Below are 12,366 nucleotides of genomic sequence, written 5' to 3' on the forward strand. Positions count from 1 at the left end.
CAGTTCTCCCTATCATTAGGAATATTTTCAAAATGTCAGGATTCTTATCCCCTCCGGGATCTCTGGTGGAATGCCTCGGTGTTACATTTGTTAGGTCAGCAACATTTGGTCTAGATTCTTGTTCTCTAAAAGTCACTGTCTTGAAAGCTCATCCACAAGAGAAATAGTAAACTCTAGTCTTGAGAGAGTTTGTCTGTGTTGATAAATAAAATGTTTAATTTTTAATGATCTTTCTCGTGGTGTCCATTTAACCGGACGTTGGCATTTTAGACGTAGTTTTCGAATTTCCAGTAAACGGTACATTTGGCACTAAAAGGGTTAAAAAAGTTAGTTACTAATATAGAAATTTTAATCCTGAGAATTTTGATTTCTGCTCTCAGTTTATGGCTCTACAGTATGTATACATGTTTAATTTACAGAAAATTTAAGACCATTGCATTTTTTAAATATTATTTGTTCATTTTAATATAGTTTATACTTAAATTGTTTCAAATAAATAATTTTCAAAAAGTTAAATATTTCTGTAAATTAAATATGTAATGTAAAACATTAAAATTAAATTTGGTCTCTACACAGAGTTTTTGCAGATGGTGTTCAGTGAAAAATATACATTAACTCTTACTTATTATTATTTTTGAGCGAGAATACTGTATAAAGGCTTTTTAGATCAATCCAAGTTTAACCTTATTGTAATTGTTTTAAAAGTTCTCTTAAGAGTGCATGATAATCAACAGCCAGCCACTCATCTGAGGCTCCGCAGTTATCATGGGGGTAAAGTTTAAAACTTTTGAAGTTTAAGACTAAAATCTAAGTTTCCGAAGTGAAACATTTATGAATCTGAGATGAGTTTCTACTTATAACAAAGTTTAACCGTTAGCCCCACGTTAAAAGCGGAGGCTCAGCTGACTAGCATTCCCTATAAAGCTTCGGCTGTTCATTTTAGAAAATATTGCACTTGAATCTTTCTTACCAAGTCTATCAATGTCTTAAGAAAATACTTGGTAATGTAATGATTTTCACTCTCACCACTTTACTGTATTTATATTTCAGAGCACTTAAAAGTCATTGAGATTATTTTATTGTTATTTTAAAAATTAAATAAGAAAAGGTATTTCCTTTCATTATTTCACTTTGATTGTAGAATCTTAAGTCGAGCAGCAGTAATGTGCGAAACAATGGCCAGTGTTCCAGTGGAAGAGAATTCCTACGTACTCACAGAGGACATGTTTGATGCTGCAATGACTGAACAATTCGCATACCAGGTATGTCATTCTTAATCACTTTGACAGAGAATTTAAGTCCCCAAAGTTAGAAAATAAAATATAATAATAGTGTATTCTTATTTTTCATTTCCACCCTGAGTTTTAAATTAAATAAGATATTAACCTTATTAAAAGTCATATTAAATATTATGTTATAACTCAGTTCAGCCATTGTTATATTTAAAATATTGGAATTAAATTAAGGTTTTAATTAACCTAAGATTTTTATTTCATAAAAATTGTATCGCTTAAATGCATGTAAAAGCGTTTTTATTGGTAAAATTACACTGACCTTAGGTGCTCACTTGCATAAGAGTGAGAGTTTAATAACTGCACTAAAAGCCCAGCCAACAAATCAGCAGATTTTACAGGAAACTACTTCAGTAATTAATATCAAAAATAGGAAACATTTTATGTTGTAATCACGTGTTTCTGAATTAAGCCATCATCAGTGTCCAATTTAACTTATAATGTTTAAAGTAGTCATGATTACCTACTGTTGTGAAGGATAAATGAAGATTAACAGAAATTTTTACAATAAATCTAACAAACTTACAGTACTATAATTCTTTGTCTATTCGGTTGTCAACGTTCAAGTAAAATTTCCATTATTATTGTTTTATCACTAAACTAAAATGGGAAGTATAACATGTAATAGTGATCATTATTATTTATGCAGTATCAGGAAAACATAGCGGTTTCACTAAATTCTGTAACGGGACCTAATATTGCTTACAGGACCAAATTGACAGAATCCTGGTCATTCAGTTTCTTGGCAGTATTTATTTTATAAAATGGTTAAATATCAATATAATTTATAAATTTCCTGATGCTTCCAGTAGTGATTTATGCTAATTACTAATAAAAACACATTTCCGTGAATGATTTGAGGAAATATTTTAAAAGTGGTTACATTATTCTTAATTTCAAAATTCTACAATTGTTTTTCCGAGGTATTATTGGAAAAATTTCAATTTGGTTTACAGTTTTTTTTTAACTAGCTTCCTAATATCACAAGGTAAGAAAATATAACAAAATTTGATTCCACAGCAAGTTATAAGAGGTCCAAAGCCACACGGCACACACATTGCAGGATTATTTGCATACAGTGCAGCATTATTTGATCTGCAAAGCAGTTCCATGAAATTGATTGTTCAAGGTGTCCTAGTGATCAGAAAATTTGGTGATGCCAGATAGATTTATTTTTCCAAATTAAAATAAGTGGTGCAGTGGCCATGATGATAAGACATGGAGCATGAACTTCACTCTTCTTGAAATGAGAACTTCTCTTTTCCTGGCTTGGAATCAGGTCTCAATCAATGTTTGCAGCATCTAGTTTTTTTTTTTTTTTTCATTTTCTTGGTGTAAGAGAACAAACCGAATTGGATCTATTAACAGTACAGAATCACCTCTAGACCCTGGCATTGGCCAAATACACTTAATTAAAAACATAGTGTTGATGTATATTTTCATATAGCCTAGTATTGCATATTTTCATAAATCTAATACATACTACATCATAAATACATCAAATACATAATAATGTAGTTAAGTTTTTTAACCTCTCCAATTATATATTTTGTCTTTAGTACAGAATTAAATGCTAGGACTTAACCTTTTAAGCACTGAAAAAAATTTGGCCTCGATTCAGTTAGCATGCATTTAGAGATATAAAAATGTATGGTTTGGCAAAGTTAAATTTATTTTCTATTTCTTGAAAGAAGAAGTAACAAATAAACAAACGTGCACATGGTTACGCCGTACTGTTATATCCACATGCCACACCTTGTATCATAAGACAAAATGTTGTTAATAGCACTGGTCTTTTATTGTTCTGTCACGTGACATGCAATCCTATTTACAAATTGGACACACAATTCTGGTCAAAAACCATGTACGCCTTCCTATACATTCGCAGCATTTTCATGACATAATATACACAATAAACTAAAATAAGGCAAAACGGATATTCCCATATGCCGCATTTAGCGCAGTTCTGATGGTACGGACATATGCCACACTTTTTAAGGGTTAAAATCTATTAAATTCGCAAGTAGGCTGGATCATGATAAGCTAATGTGATAATAATAATAGCTGAATTTCACCAGTAAAATATAATTATTATCTTATTGACTGATGCTGGTCTGCCAGACTTATCTATGTTAACAGTTCGATTTTAGTTTATTATTTTAAAATATGTTTTGTTAAAAATAAATCCACTTGATATTTTTATCCTTTTCAAACATTAATATTTCAAATCACACCAAAACTAATGCAGCTGATAATTAAATTCCTATATTACAAATATTAAAAATTAGATTGTATTAGATTTATGTATGAAAATTTTATGCAGTAAATTTCATATTATAAATTTGATTAATTTTTATATTGCCTGAAAATCTTTAATTATATTCTTAAATGTTGAAAAACTGGGTGATTCTGATCAGTTCAATTACCGAAGCATCATTTCGGTCAACACAGCATTAGTTTGGTCACGGTTACATGATTTCGGTTGCCCAACGAAATCGCAATTTATTTGCTTTTAACCGACTATAGTAATTACTTCATGACATGTAACTGAGTGTTGATTAAAGCTGCTTTATACTAAACTATCAATAAATATCACAATTTTTGTACTTGTAAATGATTAAAGATTTTAGATAAAAGAATTTGAAACATATATTACTTACAGGTAGCTAACTTGGTTATTACTTCTAATTTGTCCTATGATTACCTTACAATACAGATTGGCCATATTGTGTAATAATTTTAAGTATTACAGTATTAATTTCAATTCATGCAGTATGATTTAAAATTGAATTTATTTAAAATAACTTATTGGTATTTTTTTAGTGTTATCTTGTGACGATTTTTGTGACCTAATAACACAAAATATCAAATAAAAACATAAATCAATAAGATCACATTCAGTTGCACACATATAATGCATGAGTATTCGATGCACATGTTTAATACGCACCATTTAGAACAAAAATGAACAAGACCTTAAGTTACAACAATGTTTCCACATTGCACTACAAATTGTCATTTGTTTAAATTTTGCTTTGCTCCATGATCACTTGATTCAGTTATTATCTAAATGGTATTTTATAGTATCTTGACTTGATACTTCAATATCTGACACAATTATATTAATTATACACAGATGAAATAGTAAAGTTGCATCTTCAATTCAGTGTTAACAACCAATACTAAGGGGTGCTGTTTTCCAGGTTTAAAAAAAGCATTTCCAATATTCATTTCATATCATTAATTTTTGTCGGACTAAAAAGTAGTCTTAATAGAAACATTGCTAGTATAAGTATACTATGCCAAAAATGCGATGAATGGTACATTTAATGGACCATTTTTAGTTGTTTGGTAAAAATGAAATAATGTGTTGAAGAGTTAAGAACCAGTGAAACTAGCAGACATATTTATTATTATAGAATATATTCATCTACGGTGTTCTAAGGGTTAAAAGCACTATAAATTAAACAATGTTATAGTAGCAATAAATTAGTGTTTATTCCTTAAAGGATTAAAGAGTACTATGTTTTAGCAAACATCCTTTGTAACATATTTATTTTATGTCTATCTATTTAGTGAATTAATAACAAATTCATATATACAGTTAAAACAAAAGTTAATAATACTTCATTTTTTCAGGATGGCATTGAAAGTGAAGAAGATCTTAGTTCTCAAGAAGAAGCTATGGACATTCATGATGATCCTGTGGTAGAAAATACCAGCAATACAAGTAAAACTAAGGTCCATCAAAATATTTCATCCAGTAGAGTTGTGATGAATCCTGGAACATCAGATTACAATGACTCAGAAATGAGTGTTTTGGTTATTGAAACCGGTTTGGACAAGAGCAAAAGAGTGGATGTTGAATCTGTTACAACTAACACAACCTCAGATGTGGCTGTAGATAAAAATGTGAAGAAAATGAGTACGTCAGCAAACAGTGTAGTGGATTGTGCCGATAAAAACTTAAACTCTACGTCTGATGCCACAGTAACTACAGTTCAAAACAATGATAAAGTGATTGACAAGACTTTGCCAATATTAAAGAAGATTTTATCTGACAAACCAGCTGACAGCAATACAAATCTCATAGAGTCGATTGATCTATGTGACAGTGAGAATGATAAGTTTTCAGATGATGATATGTCAGAAGTTGAACTTACAGATGATGAGCTAAAGTCTGTGATCAAGAATAATTTGATGGCTGAAGTAGGATTTACTTTAAACAAACAGAAAGAATCGGATTCTAATATTGAAAAACCTACACAAGTCTGTTCACCAAAAATAGCAGTGAAAAGCATTGCACAGATCTCAACAGATGCGTTCAACAACTTTTCTAACCACAATGAAAACAGTCAAATTATTAATAAAGAATGTGTACCTCCGGTCCAAAAAATCAACAGTGAAACAAATAACAAAACAAGTGTCACTGCAAACAACACAGTTTCTGAGATTTCTATCAGAGATAAAGATCAAGTTCCGACAACAATACAAATAAGCAAAATCGCTGTACCACATCATACATTTGTCAACAGTAAAGGTCAGAAGATGAATTGTGTTTATGTCAGGAATCAGACAGCACTTCCAGTCGTCATTAACAGCAATCAGCCCAAAAACAAAAATGTGAGATTTATGTTGACTTCTCAAGTAAAAAATGGACCTGTACAGCTTGCATCATTAGCAGCTTTGACTAATGTGACCAAACTGAATGTGCAAAACAAACCAGTTCTGTCTAAACCCACCAGGGTTCTATCCATCGCACCTAAACTTGAGAAGCCTCCAATTTTACAGAGTAATCCATCAAGGGCTATCCATCAGTACACTCAAGTACAATGCTTGGACTCTATAGTCAAAGGGTTATTGTTCAAGAAATTAAAGAAGCCATATGTTCCCCTAGATACATCGACAGGAGTCACTTACAACTGCCTGGAATGTTGCGACAAGTAAGTGGTTAAAATATTTTTACAAATAAATGAGGACAGTACTTCACTAATACCCCAGGTGATAACCCTTTGTGTACTAAATAAGTATTAACCCTAGAAGCATTGATCGACCCATCTGCTGTCAATCTTTAAACCTCTAAAGTGCGATCAACCCCGATAGGATCGATTCGTATTTTACCACTAAAAGCATTATTACCAATCAAATACCTTTAAATTATACATCAACTAAAAGTCTATGAGTTGTTTTTAATAGTAATGGTCTTTGATTTTGTTTTATCCTGTTTCTAGTCGGCAATCTGTGTGGTTTTCCTAGATGTAATTTTGTTGTTAAAGGAGATTGTTGTTTTAATTTTGTTCTTTGTTCAGAAGCTTTCTATTCGAAATGAGCAAAGTTTTATCATATACAGTTGATTATATAGGGTGTACAGTAACTCTCTGGACAAAGCTATACCACATTATTGCTCAGACAGTTTCCCATCTGTCTGTCTGTATATGTTTTTTTATTTAAAAATTAATATCTTAAAAACTAATAAGTTTAATAGTACCAAATTTGATTCAAATGTTTATAACAAAGCCAATTACTGAAACAATTTTCATGAAATTATCTTTGATATTTTCAAAATGGCGGCCATTAAAACTTTTAAACTTTGAATATCTTAAAAACCAGCATTTTTTCTCAAGAATTACATGAATAACAGTTTTTAGAGGATATTATCTCAAATCGAATGACACCAAATTTATTTAAATCGGATAATAAATAACTGAATTAGAGCAAATTTACTGTGACAAGACATGGCCCATATTGAGGTCCTCAGTGAATAGCCAACAATACAAAAACTGAATAAACGGCAACTCTCAATGTAGGGGAAACTGAGCATCGGAGACCCATGTTCATATGGTGAAATACGTTTGTCATGACCTGAGCAATAATATATATATATATATATATATATATATATAATTTTGTCCAGAGAGTTACAGGACACCCTGTATAATACCCCAGAATGATCCTTGTAGATCAAGTGATATTCATGACATTCTAATGGAATCTGACATAGCTGACTTTGTTGAGTCTGAAGTTGAAGTGTTATATCTTTTTTTTTTAGTAAAAACTTACACACTGTTTTACATCAGCTAACTTCAAAAAAAGATAGAAATACACATTAATTTGCACGAATCAATTTTGCATGGTTATTTCGTTGTGTTGCTTATTAAGTGAAAGTGGGCAAAAGTTTGCCTCTGACTTTTTGTCTTTATACATACAAATGGTTTCCATTTCTATTTCTATTTCTGAACCCCATAACAATATATATTTTTGTGTTCACAACTAAATTTCCTACAATTTGGCTATTTCAGACTTTTGAAATATCGTATATTTTATCATTATGCAGATACTTTTTTGTAATATTTTTTTCACATGTCAAAAACTAAATACAATATGTGCTGTAAACAATATATTTATTTTTACTTAAAAATATAATAAATCAAGATTTTTTGTAAAATCCACAAAGGAGTCCTGTAAAACCTACAAAAATCAATGCACACATTAGAATTTTTGTTAGGCACTTCCAGGTTTAAAGGGATTAGTATGCTCCAGTTAATCCACTGACAACATACCGAGGTTTAAATTCAATCAGTAATTTAATCCTGTGAATCAATTAATTATAATTCAATAATGATAGCACTGGATGTGTCTATCAGGCTAGATATACATTTACATACTGTTTTGTTGCGCAACTTGAGAACTAGTAAATATTTCTCTAATTGTTCTTAAAGGTGTTTGGTCTGAACACAGATTTTATTAGATAAAACTTCAATTTGTTCTCTAAATAAGTCTATTCATGATTAACTTTTACAACATAAAAAGAGCCAGAGAAAGAATAGTTGCCAAAAATTGTGTGTTTTAAGTTTGTATTAAGTTTGCATAATCAATGTTTGTTTGGTTTCTTTCAATGTTTTCCTTATACTAAATTAGTTTCTTCTGAATGTTTTTGAAAGGTAGAAAATTATATTCGAGATCCAGTTGCTGGGTTAATTTAAGTACAGACAATTTTCTTAAAATATTTGTGATAGAATCTAAACATGATCACTAACAGACTTCTTAAAAAATGTGTGTGGTTCTGTTGTGTGGTAAAAGTATACTTAACATCATATGTTCAACCTAAGTTGCCAATGGCGCTGTGTAGCGGGTGCAACAGTTATCGCAAGATAACCAGATCAAGCAATGTTGAGCGTGGCTGCTGCTTGGATGGGTGACCGCTGAGCGACCCTGTCCTTGCAAGCAACCCACCTGCCCGGCCGTTGGTGATGGTTCGGAAGTCACCCTTAAGCCGTTGGTCCCCAGATTAAGTGTTAGAAAGGGCTTCTTAGCCCTAACTTCGCGTTGTAAAATAAGGCATCTTTACTTTACTTTAAGTTTGATTATTATCAACTGATCATTATAAATTAGCCAATAACTGACATTTTTATATTTTGATAAATGACTAAAGTAATGAAAGTCCAATAGTAATGGACAGTATTAAATAGAGTGTCAGGAGTAGTCCTTTAATTTGTGTGTGGCACCGCAATATTCTTACGCTTAATCTGAGTATCAAAAGGTTTTGGAGAATCAAGAGAAACTTTGATTATTAGGACATTTGTTCTTCGATGGAATGGATTGAATATCCAAAGTATGATAAAATAGTAAACTTCTCAAACGTCTGCTTTGCATTACATATACAGCATTGCCTACATAGGCTCACTTCTGATGCTGCATATACAGCGGATGCCAGTTTGAAGTTGTTTAAAAAATTATTGTTTTTCAAGTTGGCAGCCAAAGTTTATTTTCACATCAAAAGATATTTTTGATTACCAGCAATGAATTGGAGAGTGATAAAAACTGACCATGTATAATGATGAAGGACAGCCCCCAGCTTGCTTTTCTCATCAATAATGAGTTTGAAATTAGTTTTTACATTTGAAAATATAAATTACAATAGGTTTACATATTTTAAGCTGTATCTCACAACTAGTGACCTATTTTGTCTAATATTTTTAATTTGTTGTAGATTTTCATTGCAATCGAGTTTAACTCATCATCTGGCTCGACGCAGTGTCAGTATTCGCTACTGGTGTCGCATCTGCAAAACTGAGCTTGAATTTTACAACAGATGTGTCTTATTGAAACATTTACGACGCCATAATACTTCATTAAAACATATTGACACCACCTGCATTACATTCAACCCTATTGCAAAAGAGATGGTCGATAGTGGGTTAGCTTCTACTTCATTTGAAGAATTTACAAATGACCAACCAAATAACTCATATATTCTTCAAAGAAACAGTAAAAATGGGCAACTACAGGAAATTGTATCAAACACCCTTGGTGTTGATAATTTTCTGAATGAAAACCAAATGGTGTCTACTGTCAGTAATCTGAGTTCTACCAGTAAAAAAGTAACTGCTTTGGCTGGACAGTCGAAAAGTGTCTGTATACAGACTCCATCTTCAATAATACTTAACAGACCCATCAGTGCTCTTGCCCCTATATCACAAGCAACAAAACCTATGTTCACAACATTAGTTCCCAAAACACCAAAACTATCAGTCATGCAAAATCTCAAGAGACCCACTATGGACCAATCTCCTTTTTTGAATAAATCAGGGCCTAAAAGTGTGATTTTACTCTGTAATAAATTGCCAAAAACAGCACATCCCAAGCAGTACAGCAACAAGCACATAAATTCCATTTCACCAAATGTGGGAGAACCAGAATTTAGAAAGCTTGAAATTAGTTTAAATGATAACAAAAATAACAGTGTGATAAACAATAATGAAGAAGAAGAAGAAGATATTGACATTGAAAGCGTAACTATTGAAAATGATATGAGCAATACTGAAAATAGTATTATTGAAAAAATCGGAAATGAGAAAAGCTCAATAAACAAGACTAAAGATAAAAAGATTTTGCCTGGCTCTCAAAAAGTTAAACGTAATTGCTCCGAATGTGGTGTAGCATGTCTGAACATTAGCAAACATTTGAATGGTAACAATCGCCCACTAAACCCTGATTTGGCTTGCAAAGTTTGCCATCTGATTTTGGCAACAAAATGTGCCCTGAAGATACATCTGCGCATTCACATGAAAATGGAACCGTACAAATGCCCAGACTGTGGGAAAGATTTTGATTCTTGGGAAGAAGTACATGCACACTTGAAATTTTCTTGTGGTCACCTGGCAAAATGTGTACGCTACTTGTGTGTTTCTTGCAAAGCACACTTTCCTTCAGTCGGTGTCTTAGGTCATCACATCTCATCCATCCATTCTCGTTGTATTTTTAAATGCAAATTATGCCCCGTAGCCTTTTTCAACAGTCCATCTTTGGATAAACACATACAAACCAGTCATCCAGATGAAATGGACCTTCGAATGGATTACAGGCAGTGTTCGATGTGCCCAAAAAAGCTTGTTCCTATGGATAAGTTTGTCGAACACGTGCAAGAACATACTAAGAACAATAATGTTTTGATTTATGGCTATAAGTGTCCTTTGTGTTCTGTTGTATTTGCAAATAAAATGGCTTTCATTATTCATCAGCTCAAGGAGAAGAAGGATAAAGAGCAAAAGGAAGGAAAGAAACCACGGTCAGTTAAATCTATGCCAACCAAAAATGTGTCAGATTCAAATTCAGAACTTGAAGATGAACCTGAAATAATCAGAAAATATCCTGAAATAAATTTTAATGGGTCAGCAGCTGAGAAAGATCCTCTAAGCCTAGAAGATTGGGAATGTTCTCAAGAATTCACGGTTAAGGAGAAGAGAGAGGAGCTGTGCATTGTTTGTAAGAAGAATTCTGTTGTCTTGCTTCCTAATATTGATCTCAATGATCAATCACTTTGCTGCAAACAATGTGTTAAACCCCTTGACATTGACTCTGCTGTAAACAGTAATCATTTACAATTAAATAACAGAAATGTAACCAAAACATATGTCAGTAATTCACAAAAAAATCATATTTTCAATCCAATAAAAAGAAAAAGAAGTGCACAGAAAACAATCAAAAGATCTGCCAGCTGTGATGAAGTGAAAATGTCCCACAAAAAGGCAAGAACAAGTGTTGATAACATATCAAAAGATTATTCACCTGAGAGTGAAAGTTCTATGGAATTGTTCTCAGATACCGCACCAGTTAGGAAGAAAAGCAGGAAGAAAACCAACAAAGAAAAGTTTGGCGCAGCTGGTCAGACTCATATACAAGGTCAGGTAATTACTTCAAAGTCGCCAAATGAGTTGGTCTGTTCAAAATGTGAGTTTGTTGCTGACACTAGAGAAACATTCCTTAAACATATTACTACACATAGAACAGACCCCAATACGTTTCAGTGTTTTGAATGTGGTCTTTGTTTTGTGGTTTTGCCTTCTTTGGAAAGGCACCTACAAATGCATCATGGTATAAAAGACGTTGACAGTTACACCCGTAAGAACAGCTCAAGTCTACCACAGAAGGTTGTGTCTTTGGAAGAGGATGTAGATGATAATCAGTGTCGAGTTTGCAATGAAATTTTTGATTCTGGATCTTCATTAGAAAAACATTTCAGAACTCATGGAATGGCATTTATGAACAGTTTGAGCAAGTCACCTTAAGCAGCTTGTGGACTTTCATTTAAAGCCTAATTTACGTTTATTTCATTTTGCAATCAGGCCTATATTTTAAAAAAATGTAAGGATTAAAGTTTAAAAATAAAATTTCATATTGTATATAATTCTATAAGTTAAGGCCACTCCATTTGAATAGTGTATTACTACCATTTACCAATTTTTCTTTATTTTGTTGTAAAAATTAGCATTATAAGTTTACTTGTAAAATATATTGTTATAGTGTTTTATTTTTAAATGGTTTTCATTTATTTTTAGTTGAACCCACTCCTTGTGTAGCTAAAATTCGACAATATATAAATTTTGCAATGAAAATGTTTAGTATTTTTTATTGTCTATTTATTATGATTTTGTTTAATGAATAATATTTTATGATTTGTGGCAGTTTAAGTTGTGGTTTTAGTTCCACAGTTTTAAAATTAATGATTTATAACTATTTTTGTGGGTGTCAGTTAATTGATTTTATGTAACAGTTTTAAATTTTTATTGTTATC

General features: G+C 31.8%; 1 protein-coding gene across 3 annotated transcripts in view; it reads left to right on the forward strand.

Moving 5' to 3' along the window:
* Positions 1 to 12,110, forward strand: part of LOC124355146 (zinc finger protein 532-like) — a 33,228-nt gene extending 21,118 nt beyond the window's left edge. For all 3 annotated transcript variants that reach the window (XM_046806124.1, XM_046806123.1, XM_046806125.1), the window contains 3 exons: positions 1,142 to 1,262; positions 4,932 to 6,235; positions 9,283 to 12,110. In XM_046806124.1, the coding sequence (XP_046662080.1) occupies positions 1,164 to 1,262; positions 4,932 to 6,235; positions 9,283 to 11,860 (3,981 nt within the window). In that variant the 5' untranslated portion in view covers positions 1,142 to 1,163 and the 3' untranslated portion in view covers positions 11,861 to 12,110. The remainder of the gene's footprint in view (positions 1 to 1,141; positions 1,263 to 4,931; positions 6,236 to 9,282) is intronic.
* The last annotated feature ends 256 nt before the right edge of the window (positions 12,111 to 12,366 follow it).

This window comes from Homalodisca vitripennis, chromosome 2 (genome assembly GCF_021130785.1).
Source record: "Homalodisca vitripennis isolate AUS2020 chromosome 2, UT_GWSS_2.1, whole genome shotgun sequence".
NCBI lineage: Eukaryota > Metazoa > Arthropoda > Insecta > Hemiptera > Cicadellidae > Homalodisca > Homalodisca vitripennis.